This window comes from Apteryx mantelli, chromosome 8 (genome assembly GCF_036417845.1).
Source record: "Apteryx mantelli isolate bAptMan1 chromosome 8, bAptMan1.hap1, whole genome shotgun sequence".
NCBI classification, from domain to species: Eukaryota; Metazoa; Chordata; class Aves; order Apterygiformes; family Apterygidae; genus Apteryx; species Apteryx mantelli.
This window is the reverse complement of record NC_089985.1, coordinates 33074038-33095132: the sequence shown is the minus strand read 5'-3', so window position 1 is coordinate 33095132 and position 21095 is coordinate 33074038. Positions and strand designations below refer to the sequence as shown.

The 21095-nt window shown below is 38.8% G+C and overlaps 1 protein-coding gene across 1 annotated transcript; it reads left to right on the top strand.

Moving 5' to 3' along the window:
- Positions 1 to 1129: 1129 nt before the first annotated feature.
- Positions 1130 to 21095, top strand: STIL (STIL centriolar assembly protein). Its single transcript, XM_067301215.1, has 16 exons — positions 1130 to 1163; positions 2443 to 2550; positions 4371 to 4486; positions 4626 to 4813; positions 5807 to 6054; positions 6869 to 6952; positions 7077 to 7163; positions 8823 to 8970; positions 10129 to 10238; positions 11034 to 11148; positions 12000 to 13064; positions 14423 to 14579; positions 15368 to 15593; positions 17556 to 17745; positions 18383 to 18636; positions 19568 to 21095. Exons 2-16 carry the CDS (start codon positions 2459 to 2461, stop codon positions 20394 to 20396), a joined length of 3909 nt encoding a protein of 1302 aa, XP_067157316.1. The 5' UTR covers positions 1130 to 1163; positions 2443 to 2458; the 3' UTR covers positions 20397 to 21095.

The window sequence follows — 21095 nt, the reverse complement described above, 5'->3', positions numbered from 1 at the left end:
GGGTACATCTGAAAAGTAGAGCATGGGCTGTATATTTACGTCTTTCTATTGGCTTGTTTACTCTGGTTGAACTTTGTATATTCTGGTGTGGATCCAGCTGACCTGCATTTCATGGCCTTTCCCGCAAGACAGAAACACTGTGGATACTTGCTTGGAGCAGTATGTGGTTTCTGAGATTTGGGCAAAGCAGCCGTCCTTATTGCTGCCATGGAAACTGCCTCCGTGCAGGAACTGCTGTCCCAACCGGCACCCTGCAACCTGCTGTAAGAGCGGCAGCAACCACACCTCAATTGCAGCCACAAGGAAGTGCCTGGGTAAAGTTTACCCAGGCTGCGCAAACATCCTGGTGTCCAGATCATAACTGAGCCACCCATACGCTTTGCGTGGCTCAGTATTAGCTTTGTGGGATCGTTGGCACACGGGGATGGCTGATTTTGAAAGAGCAAGGCCTGAGGGGCACCTCGGCCTAACTAATGCAGTGGGACCGTGCAGGCAGGGCACTTCTGATCCATGCCATAGGTTTGGCAAGAGCTGCTGGAACTGTGGTAGTTTGATAGGAGCTGGAAGCAGCGGTGAGAGCTGGGGCAGCCCGGCGCGCAGGCCCCGGCTGTGGCCAGTCGGTGTGGCCTGGACGAGCTCCCTCCCTGTGGCCTTCTCCACGGGGACTCGAGCACAGGCGTGAGCAAGGGGAAGCCTCTCCTCTCTCGCTTCCCCCTCCGCGGTACGGGGCTCGGCTCGACGCGCAGGCCGGCCGCCCCGCCTGCGCCCTGCGGCGGTGCCGCGGGTGGCCGCTCCCCGCCGCCGGCGCCCGGGATGGCGGCGGCCCGCCGCGCTGCCATGGCAACCACGCCGCGGCCTCTGCGCCTGCGCGCTCCCCGCCCTCCCGCTGACCGTTTATAAGAACGCTGCGTTTTTAAATCCCCTGCGCGCGCGCTGGCGGTTGGTTCCCCGGGGTGCGGTTTGATTGGTGCATCCTGCGGGTCCCCGCCGCGCTCCGATTGGGCGCCAGGGGGTGGGGGAGGCGGGAACGCTGCTAGTTGCGCCTTCCCATTGGCCGGGAGGAGTTGGCGGCGCGGGGCGCGGGGTCAGTCCACGGCTGAGGAAGGCGCCGGAGCGGGGCGGGACGGGCTGAGCCGCCGTCCGAGCGGCCGCGGCGGCGGCAGGTGAGGCGGTGACCGGTGCCTCACCTTCGGGAGCGCGGCCGTCGTCAGGCCTTGCGGGAGGGGGTGTCACTGGCCGCTTGCCTCCTCCATTGGGGCACGCTGACAGACCCCTGCGGCGCCGGGGTGGGGGAGGGGCCGCCCGGGAGTGGGAGCGGAGGGGGCAGAGCTGCGGCCGCCCCGCACGGAGCCCGCCCGGGAAGGGTCCACCGTACCGCTCCTTGCGAGGGTGCATCGCCGCTAGCCGCTCGGGTCACACGCCGGGCTCGATGTCTGTCTGCGAGTGCAGCGCGGGCTGTTAGGACCTGACTGTTTCTGATGCCTGTTTGCAAAAATCTTGTGGAACTGGTGCGGCTTTATAAACCTGTTTAACACTCATAAAGCCGAAGAAATTTCCCCTGTTACAAGCCTAAATTAGGCACCTATTTTGATGGGCATTTGTCCTTTGTCGGGAATCTGTTAACTATCGTAGGAAGCATAAGAGATGTACGTGAGTTGCCTACAGGGCAGCCATAAATGTAGAGTTTTTTCCTGAGGACTCAGGGAAATACAAAGAAAACACCTTGGTAAAGGTTGAAGCTTCAAATACTTACAAAGGAAGTTCTCGTTGATAAAACAGTAGTGGGATATTGGCCAAGTGTTCAGTATTTTACTTAAAGTTAATGTGACTTTTAAAATGAAATCCTGTGTGTAAATCAGTTTGTGACTACAGGTTAATTTCTTCAGGACAGTTTGAGGTGTGATCACAACTTGTTTGACTTTAAAGCCAATGTTTTATTTTAAGTCTTCAAAGCTTAAATGGAATGAATGCTGACCTTAAATACTGAGTAAAACTGCTAGGGCATTTGGCAGTTGACCTAGTGTTATGCTTGCTGAACCAAGATTTTCTTTTTCTCTGTACCATGGAGGTTTCTAATGACGTATCCTGTTGTTATCCTTCCCTGAGATGTACTTAGAACAGCTTCATTTCATGAGCTGTATCTTGCAGGCTTGTATTTTGGCCTCTACATCTTCTAGGATTGTGTGAAGGAGCTGTCCAGTGGAAAATGAATGTTCCATACTGACTTTGTGTTTCATATCCTTGACAACTTCATAGGGCATAAGTTTCTGCTTCATTGGCTGGACCTTAAAACAAACAAACAAACAAAAAAAAAAAACAAAACCTTATGTAGCCTATTTGTTTTTATTATTGGCTTACTCCTTTGCCCATTTTGATAAATGCTATATTAAAGTATTAAGCTAAATCCATTTTCCTTTCTTCTCTTTGCTGTCTTCTCCCCAGATTTGTTCCAGAAAGAATGGTCCCTTTCAGTTTTCCTTTGTCAAAGTGTGCACTTTGGGACCCATTCCCTATGGGAGATGTCATTGGTTCACATATCAGCTATTACAGGTATAAATAGCTTTTTAAGGCAACTAGTGGTTAAATCAAGAATGTTATGATTCATAGTTTATTTTTCTCTTTTGAGTCTGGTGTATGGGACATAAAGGGAAAAGCAACAGCCAGTGTGTTCATGAGTATGTATATAGGGCTTTTCATTGGAAATATTTGAGGGTTGCACTTTTGGTGGTATATCACAGTCAATTGAGTTTGAGGTGCCTCATGCCGAAGTAACTTGCAATTTCTTTCAGTTCCCTTCCCAAATGGAAAGGTGTAAAAGTAAATGCATACTTGTTTTCTTAGTCTGCTTTTCCATGTCTATGAGCAGGAATGTTTATGACAGTTGGATACAAATAGCATGCTTCAAGTAAAACTTAAAACTAAATATTTTATTTGACTCAGACATCTGGATTAAGTACTGAAAGTTCTGATTTCTTTTATTTGGAATGAATCTAGATGCAAATCTGAAGCACTTGTGAATTTTTAGGGCAAGGAATACCAAACCTGACTTATAAAACAAGTGGAGAGTAAAAACTGATCCTTATTACTTAGGGATAATTTACATATAGATGTTGTAAAAATCTTATTATAGGTATTAAAGCACATCTATGAATATCATTGTGAGTAGGGGAAGAACATAAAACATTTAATTTCTGTAGCAATAGATAGTACTGACTGAGAGGTGGGTAGCCTTTAGATTTTACATAGAAATCAGAGGGTCTCTGCATGTCCTTGCCACATAATGTTCTCTGAATGTAAATTAAGCCCTTGGTGCTGAATTCCTCCCCCATGCCCCCAAGTTTTGACAGTGAGGCACAGCATGCAAAGTCTATGGGCATTGTTGCTGGTCAGTTGTCTAATTTTCAGCCCTGGTGATTTGAGTTTTTTTCTTTTTTAGAGGATGTTTCCTGATAATCCTCTCTCTGACAGTTTTAATATAGTCATCATGATTTTTTATTTTTATAAAGGCACTTCACTTGGTTATTCTCAACCAGGCAGGATTTAAGTCATCATTGCAGTATTCGTGTAGGCTGGTAGCTTCACTCTTTCAACTTTGACCTCTCCAGAAGTCAAAATCAATAAGCTACATCAAGCTAAAATAAATTCAATATATTAACTGCACTAGATTTCAAACTTAGTCACTAATTTTTTACTAACTTAAAAATGTTGGTAATTATCTATTTTTCTCCAGGTGTACCTTCATGTGTTATTGAGCCCAGTCTTTGCTCTTTTAAGCATCTATACTAAGTACTGGGCTAAAATGAAAACTCCATGTCAAAATTAGTTAAGCTTTTTAGACCATTCCGTTGTTTTAATTTAAGAGACTATTTAAATGTTGTGTGTTTTGATCTTAGTGTTTCTAACTTCTTCCTTCTTCTATTGAAATAATTCATAGTTGTTAATCTCTATTTGTTTTTGTAACAATGTTGCCCTTTAGCTGAAAAAGTTCTTCTCTCTCCTCCTCATTTATTCTGCACAGAAAGAATTATTTCCCCTTTGTTTGCTTGGCTAGTCAACCCAAAATTTTCTTTTTGGGGAATGGTCTTGCAGTGCATTCTGTGTAGCCACTCCAGTTAAAATATGTTTTTCTTAAACATGAATGATTAAGGACATACACAGAACACCAGATAAAATTCCATTAAAGTTTTATACAATGTTGCTAATTTTTCCCTTTCTGCTGTTAAGCACTTTGGGCTGTTTCTATATATTTTATTTTTATAAGACAATAAAAGGCCTGGAAGCTCTTGTAATATATAAAACACTTTTTTGTAAAAAAAGAAACAAAACTGTAAATAATTTGGGTGTTAAACTTGCTCATTGTCTTTTCTTAGAAACCCAAAATTATCTATAATGGAGAAGACCCTGCGTCTTGCCTATCGTCATGCTAAGCAGAATGAAAAGCAATTATTTTCCTGTTTTTTGCTTGGGACTCTTGCAGTGGATGAAGGTAACTTTTCAAAAAATCAGGCAGACAGACAATACTGGGTGGTTAGCAAGCCTTTATCAAGTAGACTAAGTTACTGATCTTTAGATAATGTTTTACATTTGGTCAGACAGGAATTTTGGTATGATTTTTTTCTTTCCAGATGGGGAAGGCATAATGGTAACGATAGACCGTTTTGATCCTGGTCGAGAAGTTGCTGGTGGATCAGGCAAAATTCCAACTGCTTCTCTTCCTGGAGACTTTTTGATTCCATGTACAATTAATTCTTGGGGACCTTCTTCAGATGACATTATAGTGCATAGTGCTGAAGATATCAGTTTGGCTTTTAAGGTAAGCCTGGCAACTTCTGGATCCCTTAAATAAACTGTCTTACAGATAGATTGGACAGTGCACAGGGTTTGATTCCCCCCTCCCTGCCCCCATCAACTGAAAACAAATCCAGGTACTGGATTTGGCTGAAGGAAGACTTTACCTGGTTGCATGAAATGAGCTGCTTGGTTGTCATTAAAGATCGTACTGGAAACTATTAAAATGAGTAACCTTCACACATTTAAGGATCACACTCTTGAATCTCAAACTAAAAACTTGCTCTCTGGCCATAGTTTTCCAGCTGGTCTGACCACCAAAATGAGCAACACAACTGTGGTAGCAACAAACTTAAAGCAGAAAAAGCAGCTTTTTCTTTTAAATGCATCATGAAGGAGTTGCAGTGTTTGTACAAACAGTTGGTAAAAAGTATTGCTAGGCAAGTGGCTTGCAAGAAAATGTTTATCCATGTAGGCTAGTAGATATAGCTGAAGCATATATCTGTTTCTTCTGTACTCTGTTGTAGATGTACAGTCTAGTAAATACACCTTCCACTCCTATAAACATTTACCTATAGTTATTGTTGTGTATATTTTTATAATATAAATTGAGTCTTGCTTTCCATCTAAGATTTCTCATGATACACCCACATTTAAGATACAAATTTATTGAATGCAAGTAAGTTTTAACACATCACCTTGAACCTTTTAGTTGCCTGTTATTTTATTAGTTTCTATTTAATTTGAGTAACCTCATGTTTTCAAATATATTTGTCGAATAAAGCAGTGCTAATATATGCAAAGTTTAATAATTTTGGATCTATTTTACATTATTACTCATTGTATTCAGCATAGCTATCAACTTTTGAGACCTGGATTAATTTTTTAACACAGTGCCTATTGCAATACTAGCTATGATGGATGATTTAAGTTTCCACTGTAATACAAATTGTGTTGTGGTAGTGATATGAAACCAAGTCTGTTTAACTTTTTTTTTTTCCTCCCCTCCAACTTCTAGGGTCTGCAGCACAGTCTGTGCAGTAAAGACTCATTGGATCTTTCTAAACTGCTCATCATTAGAGCTCACATTGTTTTCACAGAAAACCTGGATAATCTAAATTTTAATTTTCATTGGGCTTCTATTACTGCAGCAAATATCTTAGAATATACCCCTATGAAGCCTGTCCCAATTATTCCCACAGCCTTAGCAAGAAACTTGAATAGTCCTATGAATATTGCACAAATTCAAGGAACTTACAAATGTGGGTAAGTAAAGGTTAATGCTAAAACTATCAAAGTTGTGTGCCATTTGGTTGCATTTCTTAAAACCAGAGAGGGAGAGATCTCAACCAGTGCTTTGCTTTTTAATAAACTAACTGAAATTAAAAGAGCATAATTTCTAATACCTAGAAAAATTTAATACAGAAACAGGAAAAGGGATAGTGCAAAAATCTTGAACTGTTCAGCAGGAGTTCGTGCTTTTGACTTCAGTAGAAGGACCTTCCTGTGTGGGACAGGTGAGGGGAATAAGATGCTTTTAGCTAACAAAATAACTATAAGAGCCTCCAGCTTTTTAAACAACATCAGTGCTGTCCCTAAAATGAAAATTAGGTGAATGCTAATAAAAATAACTTACTGTCCTTATCATGCTTATAAGGTGGTGTTGGGGAAATCCTCCTTCTGACTGATTACCAATAGGATGAACTGAAGTATAGATCAGTGAAGTAATTTTAAGCACTTTAAGCACTTGACTACCACTTTATTTGGAGAGGGACCTTGTGAATCCCTCTCTGAAAGTTACTCTTCAAATTTAACATGACTTCACTTCTGGATTCATTGGCACTAGTGGAATATTAAGTAAATGTACATAATAATGCTTTGATATGTAGGGAATTGATGAAAAGCTGAAGAGTTCCTGTAAGTGTGGAGGAATGGTCTGAATTTTATTGTTTACAAACTTTTCTTGCAGTATTTTCTAAAAATGCATTTGTCTTGCAGTTTTTTTCTAAAAAGCTATTTGAGCTCTAAAATACTAAACTATTAAAAACAACAACAACAACAAATTTCTGCTTTGTTTCAGCTACCTTACTATGGACCAGACACGAAAACTACTTTTGCTGCTTGAGTCTGATCCCAAGGCTTATGCTCTACCATTAGTTGGAGTGTAAGTGGCAATGTTTGTGCAGTTTTAGCTTAATGCACCTATTGATTTGAGATGTATTTGAATGAGTACACAGTGGAAGCTTGGTAATGTAACTCTCTAATTGGATATTTCTTCTTACTTTTAGTTGGCTGAGTGGAGTTACCCATATCTGTAGTCCTCAAGTCTGGGCCTGTTGCTTGCGGTATTTATTCAGCTCTTCAATTCAGGAAAGGCAAGTGACTTTGATCTACGAAACAAACTACTGACTGCTTAAATGTATCCCCCACAAACTCATGCACATGCCTGATGCAATATTGGCTCTGTTCAAGGATATTTGGGGGAATTCTGTGATTCCTGTGTTAAATAGGAAATAGGATTATCTGTTTTAATTGTTCTTTCTGTCTGTCTTCCCCATCACTAATTTTCTGAAAAGTAAAACTACAAAGTGTTAGAAAGCTGTGCTAATGTTCCAAAGACTGAAGAGAGTAAGTATTAGTATTTAAACTAAAATGCTGTGACTTTAATGATAAGAATCAGCAAGTAGGAAACCTCAGTTTATATGGGGGGAAGGTGGGGTGGGGGGGCATTGGTTTGGGGTTTGAACTTTTCTCATGAGTGCTTTCTTTGACAGAGGTTTTCTCACTGGTTGGTATCTAACCAATGAAGTATATGGATTTGCAGCTAATGTTGTCTTGTTAATACTTGCTAAGTATTGTATTTATGTAGCTTGTGATTTTAGCTTTGTTATATTAGTAAATAATTCTTCATTTTCTACATCTTTTCACTTGTAACATTTGTGAGATTCTGTAAAGGAGTTAGTGTTTAACTGTGGTTTAAAACTGTTCTTCAGGTAAATAAAATTTTCATATATGCTGATATATTAAAATTCCTGGTCAACCATGCTTGCTTTTAAATTATGAAATAAAAATGTTAACTACATTTGAATGCATGTTTGTAATTACTGAACAGATTTTTTTCCCTGAAGAATTTAACTACCCTAAAATGCAGATAAGGGCCCAATTAGATTGTATGATTGAGACAGGCAAGTTAGATGCTTGACTCATTAACTTTCACTGATGCCATCTTGGAAGTGGATTAGGCTGATTCAGTGAACCATGCAAACAGAATTAACCTCTGTGCAGACTCTTTAATCTGTGTCATAAATTTTTAATTCTTAAGATGTAAGAATAATTTAAGTTGTGTGTGAATGTGCTTTTCAAGCATCTTGTTCTTACTGCTTTCTCTATCACAGATATAATTTTTAACAAAAAGCACATTACAAATGCTAAAAAAAGAAAAATTACTCTGAAAGTAGTAGTACCTTTTTCTGGAAATCCACATTGCTGTTTTCATTGTTCTTGATCTTTTTTTGTTTTAAATATTGAATGCCTTTACTCACTGTTTTGTACCTGTAGAAAACACTTCAGTATAATTCTCCTAAATATTTCTTTTTGTTTTCTTTTAAAATCGAAGAACATTGAATATTTAAGGATAACTGAAACACTAAGTGTCTTTAAGATATGACTTCTGTTGAATTATCAAATAATCACAATATCATTTTTACACAATCTGTTAGAAAAATGGATGCTTTTGTCTATACAATAATAGATTGAAGCCTTCCAGGAATTCATTTAAAGTACTAAGTGATCCTAAAGGATCTAGAAAAATCATTTTCACTATTTCTGTACTTTGCGTTAATTCTTATATATGGCAGCAGTCATAGTCAACTACTTTCTATAGCTCAGTACAGCTCAAAATGCAAATGGTGACTCATCAGTTTGCTAAACTGTGATAGTTGTGCCTGATATATTGAGAAACTAAGGACCACCTCCCTGTTGTTTAATAAGATTTTTTTTTAAATATGTATGTTTTTTGTTTTCTTTAATTTTAGGGTTTTTTCAGAATCTGGGAGTTTTCTTGTTGTGCTTTATTCGTTGACACACAAGGAACCAGAATTTTATGAGTGCGTTCCATGCAGTGGACAGACTGAACTAGGGTTTCAGCTCTTAACTTGCAATGAAACAGTACACCTCTACAAAGTAAGTGGCTTGGTTTCCTACTGCATTGTGGTAGTTTACATTAAAATTCAATTTTTAGGTACTTACAGAAGAAGTCACATTAATGTGACCCAAACAAAACTACAGTGTTTGAAAATGATGTAGCTCTACAAAGCTAAAGTTTTTGCAACAGTTACTGTAAATTCAGGGTTTGTCTCAAATTGAGGGATGACATCCAAAGTCCACAATTGCTTATTTTTCTAATAGCATTAAGAATTTGTCTTTTAAAATGCAGCATGCTTTGTTCAACTTTGATAGTACTCCTTCTTAGTGACCTTCTGGTTTTCTCAGCAGAAATTCTGATTTCTTATAGTATTTGTGAGTCTGCTATACTGTGTGCTTACTGGCTATTTCTTTCCGGAGAGCAACCCTAGGTAGTTGTGCTTTCCTGGAAATTGAATGCAAAAGGGAATTGGGTGGTTACTAATCTGCAGATCTCTTGCTGTGCTACTGTAACAAAGCAAGAACAATTTTATCTTTGCACAAAGTAACTCTTTGAAAGCATTTCATTGATACTTAGCCTGAGAAGTGCACGTAACATCTGAGAAATTTTAGGGAATCTGTTGCTTAAATGCTTTTCTAGGTTGGGCAGAACCTGAATTTGAATTGTTAGACTGTTCAATATATGCTCCTGTGTTCTGGTAGAGTAGCAGCTAGAGTAGTGTCCTGTGCTGTTCTGCTTCATGTTCCCTTCCCAAACACCTTGTCATATTCAGGACTGCCTTCCCCAGGTAACCTAGGTTCAGCTTGGCTTCCTGAGACTCACAAGGTTCTTAGTAACAGAGATGAGCTTCTATAGTCTCCAAATCCCTCCCGGCTGTGGTGTCTGCAGCAGTAAAGTAGAACAGTTGCTATAATGGTGAAGGTTTGTGGAAGAAGTAACTAAGCAGTTACAGCAAGGAAGCATCTGCTCATGGTTATAATTAGGCCAACAGCTTTACAGGGTAGCAGGGGGAGCAATGTGAAACAGGAAGGGAAGTTGCCTGCCTCCCTGTAGTGGTGAAAGAATTGAGAATTGAAAGCAGAGGACAGGCAACAAATAATCAAATATAAGCTTTCCTAAAACTGTTCCTTTGAGTAGTACCTCAGTGGTCAAAAACTGAATATTGCATGCTTTATAAACAGCGAATTTCATTTCAGAATGTTGAACCTTCAGACAAGAGTCCTATCCAGTTTGAGCTGAGTGCAGAGAAACAAAATGCAGAAACTGAGTTCTTCAGTAGGATCTGCAAGAAACTTCCTATTAGAAGGTAAATCTTTCTGATCATTTATACACCAAAAATAAAGTATTTGGCCTCTGCTGTGCACCATGTCAGTTTAGCTGCGACTACAGTGATCTTCTCTGGCATGAAAATCTGTGAATGGGCCTTTGTTTAATGTTCTTCAACTAAGATTGTCAAGTTGACCAAATTTCTAGAGAAACTGCTAGGGGTTCTACTCTTTATTCATGGTTGCAATTCCTGCAGTGCATCTTTCTAAAAAGACTTTACTGATGGAGCTTAAATTCACTCTGTGAAGCTTTCTGTGAGATCCTTCCTTTGAAGCAAATCTCTAATTGCAGTCTGCCTAAGCTGGTTAAAAATATTTTTCCTTCTGTTTTTTCAGAGCTGAGACCTGTGTAGGTTGAAACTTAAGGGTTATTTTGGAAACTACCTTATCCACCAAGTTTGCGCATATGGCTATAAGATGGCCTTTATTCTCCTTTAAGCAGTATCACAATCTTTACCTTAGCACTTTTTGTCTTTAACATAAATCACTGCTTCAGTGTTACTGACATTTGAAGGGCATATATGTTTGGAGGCTGGCAGGTAGGGTTAGTATCTTTTTGCCTAAAAAATTTCAATTTTCACTGTTTGGCTTTAGTCAGGGAGTGTCATATGGCAAACAGCTCTAACTATGAAAGAGATGTATAACAACTGCTTCTTCAAAAAATGGTCCTGCTACTGCACTGTAGACTTTGTGGTAAAAAAAAATGTGAAGGTTCATATTACAGCTGTCAAATCTGACATGCAAAAGTTTTTGTTTTGACATATATTGTTTTTTAGTCCTCCCCAAGGCTCTTCACCAAGTAAGCTGTCAGCAAGTGACCATGACTCTGGTGTAGAAGATGAGGATTTGTCCCCCAGACCAATTCCAAGTCCTCATCCAGTGAGTCAACAGGTAACTTAAGTAAATAATTCCTCTAGCCTTTTCAGATCTTAAGGTGTAATGAAAAAAGTTTTGCTGTCTAGGTGTAAGGAGGTAGGAGAATATAAAATTTGAGAAGTAAAAAGTTAGTGTTAGCAGGTAGAAAACAGAACTGAAGAAATGGACCCAAAAATCCCAACTCCTGCTTAGTCAACCTGCCTTTGAGCCAGCAGTATAGACATCTTAATTCTTACGTGTGCCAGCGTTTGAGAACAGAGATAGCAGGTTCTATTGTGGGACTCTTGCTACCAGTTACAAAGGAAAGCTGCAGTGTCTTTGGCAAAGAAAGAGGCAGCAAACATCCTTGCATGTTTCTGGGTAGAAAAAACATCCTCTAGTTTATCCTGTTTTACTGGAGTGCGTCTAAACATAAATTATCTGCAACAAAGCACGTTTGATAATTCGCAATTGTTATATCCTCCTAGACCTACATTGACTGGAGACTTAAAGGGTGCTGCTATTTATTTGGGTAAACAATAGTAACAAGGAGCATGTAGTTCCCTTCCTGAAGGGGAAAAATCCATACTCTGAAATACCCTCTAGGACAACAAGGGAAAGAGCATTAATTGGGTAGGCATGGCTGTTATTCCATATGAAAGTCATTCTAAGGATGATCCTAGAGGTCTTATTGCTATTTTTTTATGGTTCTGGTTTCTCCAATATTTAGAAAATTATTTTGTGTTATGAGTTTGGAGCTGGTATCAGGCAATTATGTTGATTTTTAAATGAAAACGTTTTGACAGACACTAGAAAATTCTGCATATGAAGAGCAGAAAGGCAGAATTCAAGTGGTTTAAAACTTCCTTCTGTCATCATCCCTCTAGGTTACTAGGATCTTTCCTTCAGTTCCTGAACTCTCCCTTGTTTTGGATGGGAGCTTCATAGAATCAGGACAGTTGCCTAAAACTGTGGGCACTTCAAATGCTAAAAGTCTACCCTCTGTGCTACATCCATCTATAAAAAAGAAATGGCCTTTGGGATCTACGTATTACCCTGCTCAGTGCTCTGATGACAAACAAAACTTTGCAGCTAATACAGGAGATTCCCCTTTGAGGCAGCTACCAAGCCATTTAAGCCAGAAAATTGCAACTTCAAAGGCTTCCAGGGGAAAGCAAACTCAACTACAGCAACAGTCTCACTGTAGGAAAGTTGGTCCTCAAACAAGAAAATGTTCTGGATCTTCTTCCTCTTCTCCTTCCACCCCCTGTAGTGGGCCTTCCCCAGATACATCTGTGCATCATCCCAAGAGGCTGTCAGAAAGACTTGTGTTAAATCCTGATGGAGTCACACAGCAGGAAGAGTCTCCTGTTAGAAGAACCTCAGTATCCAATTCCAAGCAGCTTCCTTGTGTTGCACAACCATTCCTCCGCAGCCCAGCTTTTTCACCACAGAACTGCAGAAGACCATCAGAACTGCAGGTGCCTGTTCAGGTGCCATCTTGTTGTCCAGCCAGTGCATGCAGTTGTCAGTTTCTTGGTCCGGTCCAATGTAATCCAATAAATTCATGGCAACGAATGGGAAAAATGAGCCCCAAACAAGGAGCAGAAATCCAGTCAGAGGCGGCTCAAGAGAATCCATGTGCAGCGTTCCATCAAAATATCATTTGTCCAAATATTTGCTGCAATACAGGATATACCACAAGTAGCCCTATAAGCTTGGGATATCATGGGAAAATGGGGAACTGTTCTCTTGATAATAGCTTATCGCCTGGAGTAAGGCTTCCTTCAAGTGCAAGCCCCTGTAGTCTGCAGTTTTGTGCAGCACATTCACTGTGCACACACATGCCTGCTTCTAAAACAGGATCAGATAATGGAATGATGGGATTATCTCCAGATGCTTACCGGGTTCTTACAGAACAAGATAGACAACTAAAATTGCTTCAAGCTCAGGTTTGTTGAAATGGCTGCTTTCTCCTCTGCCCTCCTAGTGTTTAAATATGCTTTGAAATCCTTCCCCTCTCTCTCCTCATAGAGGAATTAAGAAAATTAACTGTTAGCTATTCTCCTGGGGACAAAAGAGCCTGCAAGACCAGGACCAGTTTGGGGGGTCCTGGTTAACACTAACTGTCCCTTAAAACAAATGAAAATGACTTAACTCTTTCATAATTAGATTCTTGCATTTTTTGCTATAATTCTATAACATGATTATTTCCATTTTAGCAGACTATTCTGTAATCTAAGTTGATTATATTTCTGTCTAAAAACAACTTTACTGCTTGGTCCATAAACTTTGGAATTATTGCAAGTATACAGGTAAAGCACAGTGTGTACTAGCATGCTACTTTGTCCACCTTCAAGCCTGCAGCTTCCTGGGCTTTTAAGGCTATTTCTTAGAAAACTTTAATAGTCTCTCTGCAGCAGACTGGCAATATTTGTCAGGTATTTGTTGCGGGGCTAGAAAACTGGTTTTGGGTTGTCCCAGTAGGTTCTATTTGAATACCAGATTAAGTTCATTCAAAATAGTAACCTTTTACACTGCTGGCCCTGTATTTCGCAGGGTATGATTTGGGGCTGAAGATCCAGAATTTAAACCTTGTTGCTGGTGATGACTGATAGGAATAGGAAAGTTGGTGCAATTGCATACAGTACATGTTTTTCCTGCTTTAAACTAGAACATTGCAACTGAAATATGCTTTAAATAGATTTCCTGTATGTAAAATCAAGCTCTCAAAACATGGGTTGTGAGTGAGGGGGGGAAACCCCTCCTCTTTATTGTGTAAATGCATTAATAGTCTTTACTGTTACAGTGCCATGGAGAAATATTGTGAATTAATCAGTGAACGGGGTAGGTGCAGACAGAGTAGAGTTAAGATTGCCTGGGCAACCATAATTTTGTTGTTCAAGTGCTTAATTTTGTAATTAAAACCAAGTTGATCTAGCGTGGAGTAAGGACAGTTGGTGAACAAAATGCTTGGCTCTTAAGTGAGTAATAGGCCTTGTATGTGAATGAAAAGGACAAAAAAAGAATACTTTCAGCAAGTGTAGTGCAAATAGGCTTTGAGTTGTCTTTGTGTATTCTGCCAGTATGCATAAAACCTTTTATTTGCTAGCTTTGCCAACATCAAAATTAATATTTTGATTCATGCTGCATGCACTACTGAGAACTGGAATGTTATCAGACTTCTGTGGCAGTGCAGTCTGAATTTGAATCCAGATCTTAGAGAAGGCAAATTTAATAATTCAGTGTTGCCTATTATACTTTATTATATTTTACTGTACAAATTATACCATTCTGATGACTGTTACAGATCCAACGCTTATTGGAAGCTCAGGCTTGTTCCTCTGAAGCAGCTACAGCTAGCAATGCTCTGCAGCCTGAGAAGCAAGTGGAATTAGTTACTATGGAAACGCAGTCTGCACCGGATTTGCACATGAGAAAAAGTGTGAGCATTGCTGTGAGCACAGGTAATACTGTTCTTAAAGAATAGACTTGCATCACTTTCTGGATGTTGCTTTTTTTTGCATGTGGAAGAAATGTTTTGCAGAAATGCTTAACACACACAAACATCTGTCTAGGTGCCAAAAAAACCTGGAATGTCTCGGAAGTTTTTTAGCTAGTGTTTGCAAGTTGAGGCTGGAGCTGCTTTTGACTTTTGGACTGCAATGCCAGTGACTGCTGTTGCTGGAGGACTTTTTTCCTGATAGCTTCAGCAAGGTTTTGTATTTTAAATTGTGACTTATTTGAAGGAAAAAGCCCAAACTATTTTTGTAATTAATACAATATTTTCAAAAGTGGTAGTTTTCATCCTATCTGATATTCTATTAAATGTGTTATTGATAATGTGTTTTCTGTAAATCATGATGTATTTATTTTGGGGAGGGAAGCAGACTGAATTCTCCTTAATTTTAGAAAGTTATGCAGCTGTGACTGGCTACATATTAATGTATCAGTTTGTTAAGCCTTTGGAAGATGTGGTTAATCTAGAGGAAATTTCCTCTTCAAACTGGATCGAGGTCGAATGCAAGTATAAAATAGTTCAATTCAGTCAGTTTTTTTAAATGCATGCTTTGGAAGACACTAGCACGTGAATGTTGTTTTGGCAACTCTTGGCTGTTCTAAACCTTAAAGCACTTCTAAAATGGTGAAAAATAGACTGAATGTGAGGAAATGATCCCTCTAGTTTGGGGAAGCCAAAGTATCTCAGAAGATAATGACTTTCCTAAATGGTAAATCACTAATTACTCTCTTCTAGGTGCTAGCTTATTTTGGAATACACCCTCTGAAAAACAAGAAGAGTCCATACCACAAGGGAAGAAAGAAGATGCAGAAATTTCTAAGGAAGATATAAGCATTTCAATTAATGCTGAGCAAGATGCAAGTAATACAAGTATTGCTTCTTCTTTAAAGGTTGTGGACATGCCCAGTTTTGTAGACAGTATTCATCTTGTTGAAGAAGGAACTCATCAGAATACAGTCCAGTAAGTAACCAGAAATATCTTGTGTTCGTACAATAAGCTAAACTGCCTTTCTTAAGTAATTACCTTTTCATATTTTTTAAAGAAATTATGAATGGTCACCTGACTTCAGTTGTTGTGTTCTTTCCCTTAATTTTTTCGATCATGCCTCAAGTTGTACAGTTAACCAGAACACAATTGACTTCAGAGTTTTCATCAGTCATGGACATTTAGCTAACCTACTGATCAGGAGCAGTTGGTGGCAAAAGCCTTTAACTTGGAAAAGCACATACCATGCTGACAGCATTCCCTTTCTTACCTTTAATCCTGAGGAGAAAGGGGACATTACTGTAGTCAGTTGTTTTCCTACAGTGACTTTTCTCTGTCAGTGTTCAGAACCCTTTCAATTATGAGGGGTTTAGATGAGGACTTAGGATTATATATCTATCCCTGGAACTCCTGTACATTTCATAACTAATCACTATAAATTTGTATACTGAATGCAGGTGCCAACTTGATATCATCTTCCTTATTTTTAAACACAGATTCTTCATGTTGCAGCAACCAATCTCAATCTAATTTGAAAAGTGATTTAAAAATATTTTAAATTCTGTATATGGATATTATTTTTACACAGGGAATAGCTCAACAGTTTGGAGCTTAATGATCTAATATTCTCTATGAATATAAAAAGCCAAAGAGGGGAGAATACCTTTCCAGTTAAACTAAGTTTCTAAAGTAATCATCTTGGGGAAGATGCTAATGATTAAGCTATCACTTAAATATTCATAGTCCTTGATTACAGTATTATCTGCAAATGTATACTGCTACTGTAAGTGTTATTGATTCAAATCAGTCTTTTGAACATCTCATTTTAGAGAGATGCCATCTTAAGGTTCTTTTTCAGCTTGGATTTATGCATGTGTAAAATGTCTTCGAGTATCTTATAGTAAGAATGTAGAGTACCACTCAGATTTCTTTAAGGGGGGCATTTTGGGGAATGATGAGTAATTGCTAGGGTAGCAGTAAAACTAGTTATCAGTTGATAACCTGCTTTGACTATCTAGTATGGCACACAATTTAAGTCTTATCACTTTGAACACAGGCAATTGATCAGTTAGGTTCTGAAATTCCATTATCTTACACTTGTCTTTTGAGGAGGGACAGGAAGAAGAAGGAGGGTCACCTAAGGATCTCTTTGGTATGTTAGTATTTTTGACATGTCTGGTCTCACGAGTTAATACAATGTACCATACAATATAGATATACCAGCTAGCTAAAAGGATTGCAGAGTATCTTGTTGTAACTCGCTCAGGAATATTTACCCTTTTTGTGTGAAAAATTGGAGTTCCAGATAGGTTTTAGTTCCTCTTTCAAATCTGTTAGAGAAATATTTCAACTTGGACTTTGTTCTCAGTACTCGGTGTGCATCATTTATGTGCATATTTGTGACAGTGCCTTTGAGAAGTTGGCTAGTGTCTTTAAATACCACAGTGATAACACATTGTTCACCTTTGTAAAACTTACTTTTGAATTAATAAGTCATGGTTCAGACATATGGAAAATACATTACTCCAAAGTAAATGTCAATAAAAATGCTGAAAACTTTAAAGCAGATGAAATAATTATTGAACATTTGGGGTTAGTCTTACCATATTGACTCACAGAACTTCATTCAGTTTTGGCTGAGGCACAGAAGCCAACACTGTTTTCAAATCGTATTTTGGAAAACTAATCAGGCTTTTGTCGTTTCACTCTACAGCGTATATTTCTCCAGTCCTCAAATCACTTCGGCTCCTTTCTGCAGTCATTTTTCTTCTTTCAAAGTCTCAAGCAGAAGACAAACCAAGAAATGTTGGAATTTATTCCTAAGACTCATTTTTTTTCTCCTCTTCTGGTCCTCATGAAAAGATACAGTACCTATAGTGATACCTCTTAGAGTCTATTTCAAGGAAATATCTTGGCTATCTCAATGTTCTCTTTCAGAAATATGGATGTTTCCCAAGCACTTGTCCAGAATTCAGTGTTTGAAGGAAGTATTAGCATGTCTTTACAGAAAGAGCCAACAGAGGGAGTGAGCAACCATACGGTGGTAACAAGTGAGCAAAACCCAGAGCTGCCTGTCTCCTTGCTACCCCAGGATCAGAAGGATCAGAAGCTTTACCAGGACTTGCTGGTAATTCATTTAAATTTGATATTCTGAGTTGAATGCAACAGTCACAACAGCAGTACTGAAGTTATGATGTGGTATTGGCATTGGCATGACTGAAAACTGCATGTAGTTTTCAAAAGTGTATGTTATGCTCTGCAGAAAAATACTTCGAGCTAAATTTTTGGCTCTTTTTATGGTTTAAATAGTTATTGTGTACTTTAATCCTCTGTGCATACATGGAGTTTTGTCTACTGCCTAGCAAATTATTCTGTAGTTTAGAGATAATACTAAGCACATCTGATAACTTTGCCCGGCTAATGCCCTTTAAAATGATAATACCCAACATTTTACCCCAAAGGTGCTTAAGGGTCAGATGCTTTTATCTTGAAGAATAGCAGCTTGCCGTGTTTTTAAATTGAGAGCAGACTCTTACAGAAATCTTGAAATGCAAGGTATTTCAGTATTTCACTACACTGCTTGAGTTTACATAAATGTATATGAACTGAATCCAAATTTGGCTTGTCTGTCAAAGTACACTATTAACCTTTTCAGCTGCATTGTAGGTTGTATAAGAATAAAATAGACAAAAACATCATAACATGCAGGAGTTATGTTAATCCAGAATCCTATGTGGTCTTTTCCCTGCTCCCCTTTTCTCTAGGGCCAAGTAAACCAGCTCTTGAAGTCCTCTGAAGAACAAGATTGTTTGCCTGTGGAAGCAGGGTTTGTTAATGATCGTGGTCCTAGGTATCAGAATATTGATGATGCAAGAGAAAGGGACTTGAAGTCTGACACGGATATGATGGATAAAGAGGGTGTGATTAGTGCTACCCTCAAGCAATTGCGGAATCTTGGAGTGGCAATTGAATCACCCAGTGAAATGAAGAAAAATATGCACAAAGTGGAGAATGCCAGGTAAAATATTGCTTTTGAGTAGTAATTTCTAGATCCAGCCAAAATTCAAGGTTGGTTTTCAAGAGACTGTATTCACTGCCAAAGGAGATAGATGTTTGGTAACATGAACTAGCATTTCCTGCACGAATTTGAAATGCTAGCTTATGTTATATCTTTCAGATAGGTTTGAGTACTGCTAGCAAACTCTATTTGTTTAAATATGACACAAGTAGCTCTAGGAGCACCAGGAGTTTGGCTTCACTGATGTGTAGAGCGTGTACTAAATGGCATCAATATACCAGAGCTTGTCCTTCCAGCCTTTAAACTAGATACCTAATGTATAAAAGAAATGAGTGTAGCAAATGAGTATGAATGAATATTTTTCTTGTTTGAAGGATGCCTTCAAAAACTAGAACTTTTCAGGCTTCTGGAAACAGGTATTTTTTCCAGAGTTCCCTGTAAAAATTCTGGAATTAACATGCGGTGGAGAAAGATGTTCTTGGTCTTAGTTACTGGACTTGTATCTTACCTAGATATAAATATTGGGTTGGATGATATCATATAAATAAGTCTTGAGGTCAAAGGCACCTAGTGTTAACGTTCACTGAGTAGAATAGACCAACAGCTTGAACCTGCTTTTAAAAAAAAAAAGCTCTAAAACTGCCAGAAGCTGGTCATTCTTGATACTAGGGTTGTGGTCAGTATTGAATCAGAAGGGAATATCATTAGTTCTCTAGAACAGTATTTGGATACTGTAGGTGTGACTTGCTAGAGAGCTGCTTTTTGGTATGTGCCGAATGCATGATCTGAGCACTGAGCAGCCTGAGCTATATCCTTTGGAAAGAAGGAGAAATCAACATAGTGAGCAAAGTGAAATTATCAAATTAGACTGTGAAATGGAGAATACTTTCACATATAACGCTAAACTAACTTTTCTGATGCTTTATTTCAGCATCTTAGCATGCATAAATCCTGAAGCAGTGGTTCCTGGACTAAATTATATGTCATTTGCCAATGTCAGCATGTGTGGCTTAACTCCTAATGTAGCTGATCTGAGCATGGAAGCAAATGCTATAGCACTCAAGTATCTCAGTGAAAATCAACTATCTCGACTTTCTCTTAGTCACTCAGGCCAAAATCCTCCTGCAGATTTTTCTTTCCAAGATATCTTGCATACGAGTATGGACAAGAGCATGGTGGGTCTTAGCTTAATTTCACCAAACAATATGTCTTTTGCAACAAAGAAGTACATGAAGCGATACGGACTGATACAGGGCAATGACAGTAGTGAGGATGAAGAGGAACTTCAGGTTCAAGGCAGCAATACCGGCACTGTCAAGAGTGAAAACATGTTGGACAAAAACTTTACCCGTGTGTTGGAAGGCTACAACTGCTGGACTGAACTTTCCAAAAGAACTGATGAAAGACTTCCCATTCGTCTAAAAAGTCACAGCAGAGAGGCGACTAATAATGCTTCTCCACCAGAATTAAACAGCCCTGTATTTAGAAATATTACAAATGAATTTTTTCCTCCCAGAGCAGATAAATCAAATGAAAACTCAATTCAGATTTTAAAGGACTTAAAATTGAAAAACAAATTGCTACCTGGAAAGGTCGAATTCACTGAACAACCTGGCAGGAAAGATGTAGGAGATATTCAGGTCTTCCCTGGAAAACTACATGCACCAGCCCTTGAAACATTAAACCATTCAGACAGCATAAATTCTGTTGGCACCATTCTTGATGTAAAGCAACTCAGGCAGTTGCCAAAGTTGTTCTGACCATCTCCTAAGACTTGTAACCACTCTTTCAAATGTAAGAGGGATTCCTATTTAGACTGCAGGAAACCAAGGATTAAGCTATTTTTTGAGAGGTCACTTGTAGCAACAAATAAAGCATGCAAAACTGAGCTTCTCAGTCTAGTTCTGAGACAGCTACCAGTAAATGCTTTAGTTGATGCTGACCAGCATTGAAATATGTGTGCACTTTTGTTTACAATTAAACGTATTTAAGTATCTGAAAGGTGAATCAGCTTGGAATAACTTGAGCAGATGATGTACTCTGTGCTTTTAATAATGAGACTTAAATGCTCTTCTGTTGACTTTTATTAAACACTGACTTTTACTTGTTTATGCTAGCTGTGAGCCATAGATACCGTGTGTGGCAGAGCAGGAGGTAACGGAGTTAAAGCACTAATTTCTAGAAGTTTGCTCAGATTGGATTACTGTATGTGTGTGGGTTTGTGTGGGGTGGGAAGGGAAATGTAACCATGGCCTTATTTTGCATAAATTTTTCTTTTCAGACAAGATGGCACATGTAACAGATTCTGTATATATCATAAAAATCTTGTAAGGAAATTTGAAACATTAGCACTTTTATAACTTTTGCAATTTTTTCCTGAATGAATGTTTTCTATTTATTTAAAAAGTACATATTGATCATAAAGGTCAAAGATTCCATTAAAAAAACAACTTTAGTTA

Coding starts and splice junctions, on each gene's coding strand:
- STIL (XM_067301215.1), top strand. CDS start 2,459: ATGGTCCCTTTCAGTTTTCCTTTGTCAAAGTGTGCACTTTGGGACCCA. Junction 7,164..8,822: donor AGCTCTTCAATTCAGGAAAG/GCAAGTGACTTT, acceptor CTTTAATTTTAG/GGTTTTTTCAGAATCTGGGA. Junction 8,971..10,128: donor AAACAGTACACCTCTACAAA/GTAAGTGGCTTG, acceptor ATTTCATTTCAG/AATGTTGAACCTTCAGACAA.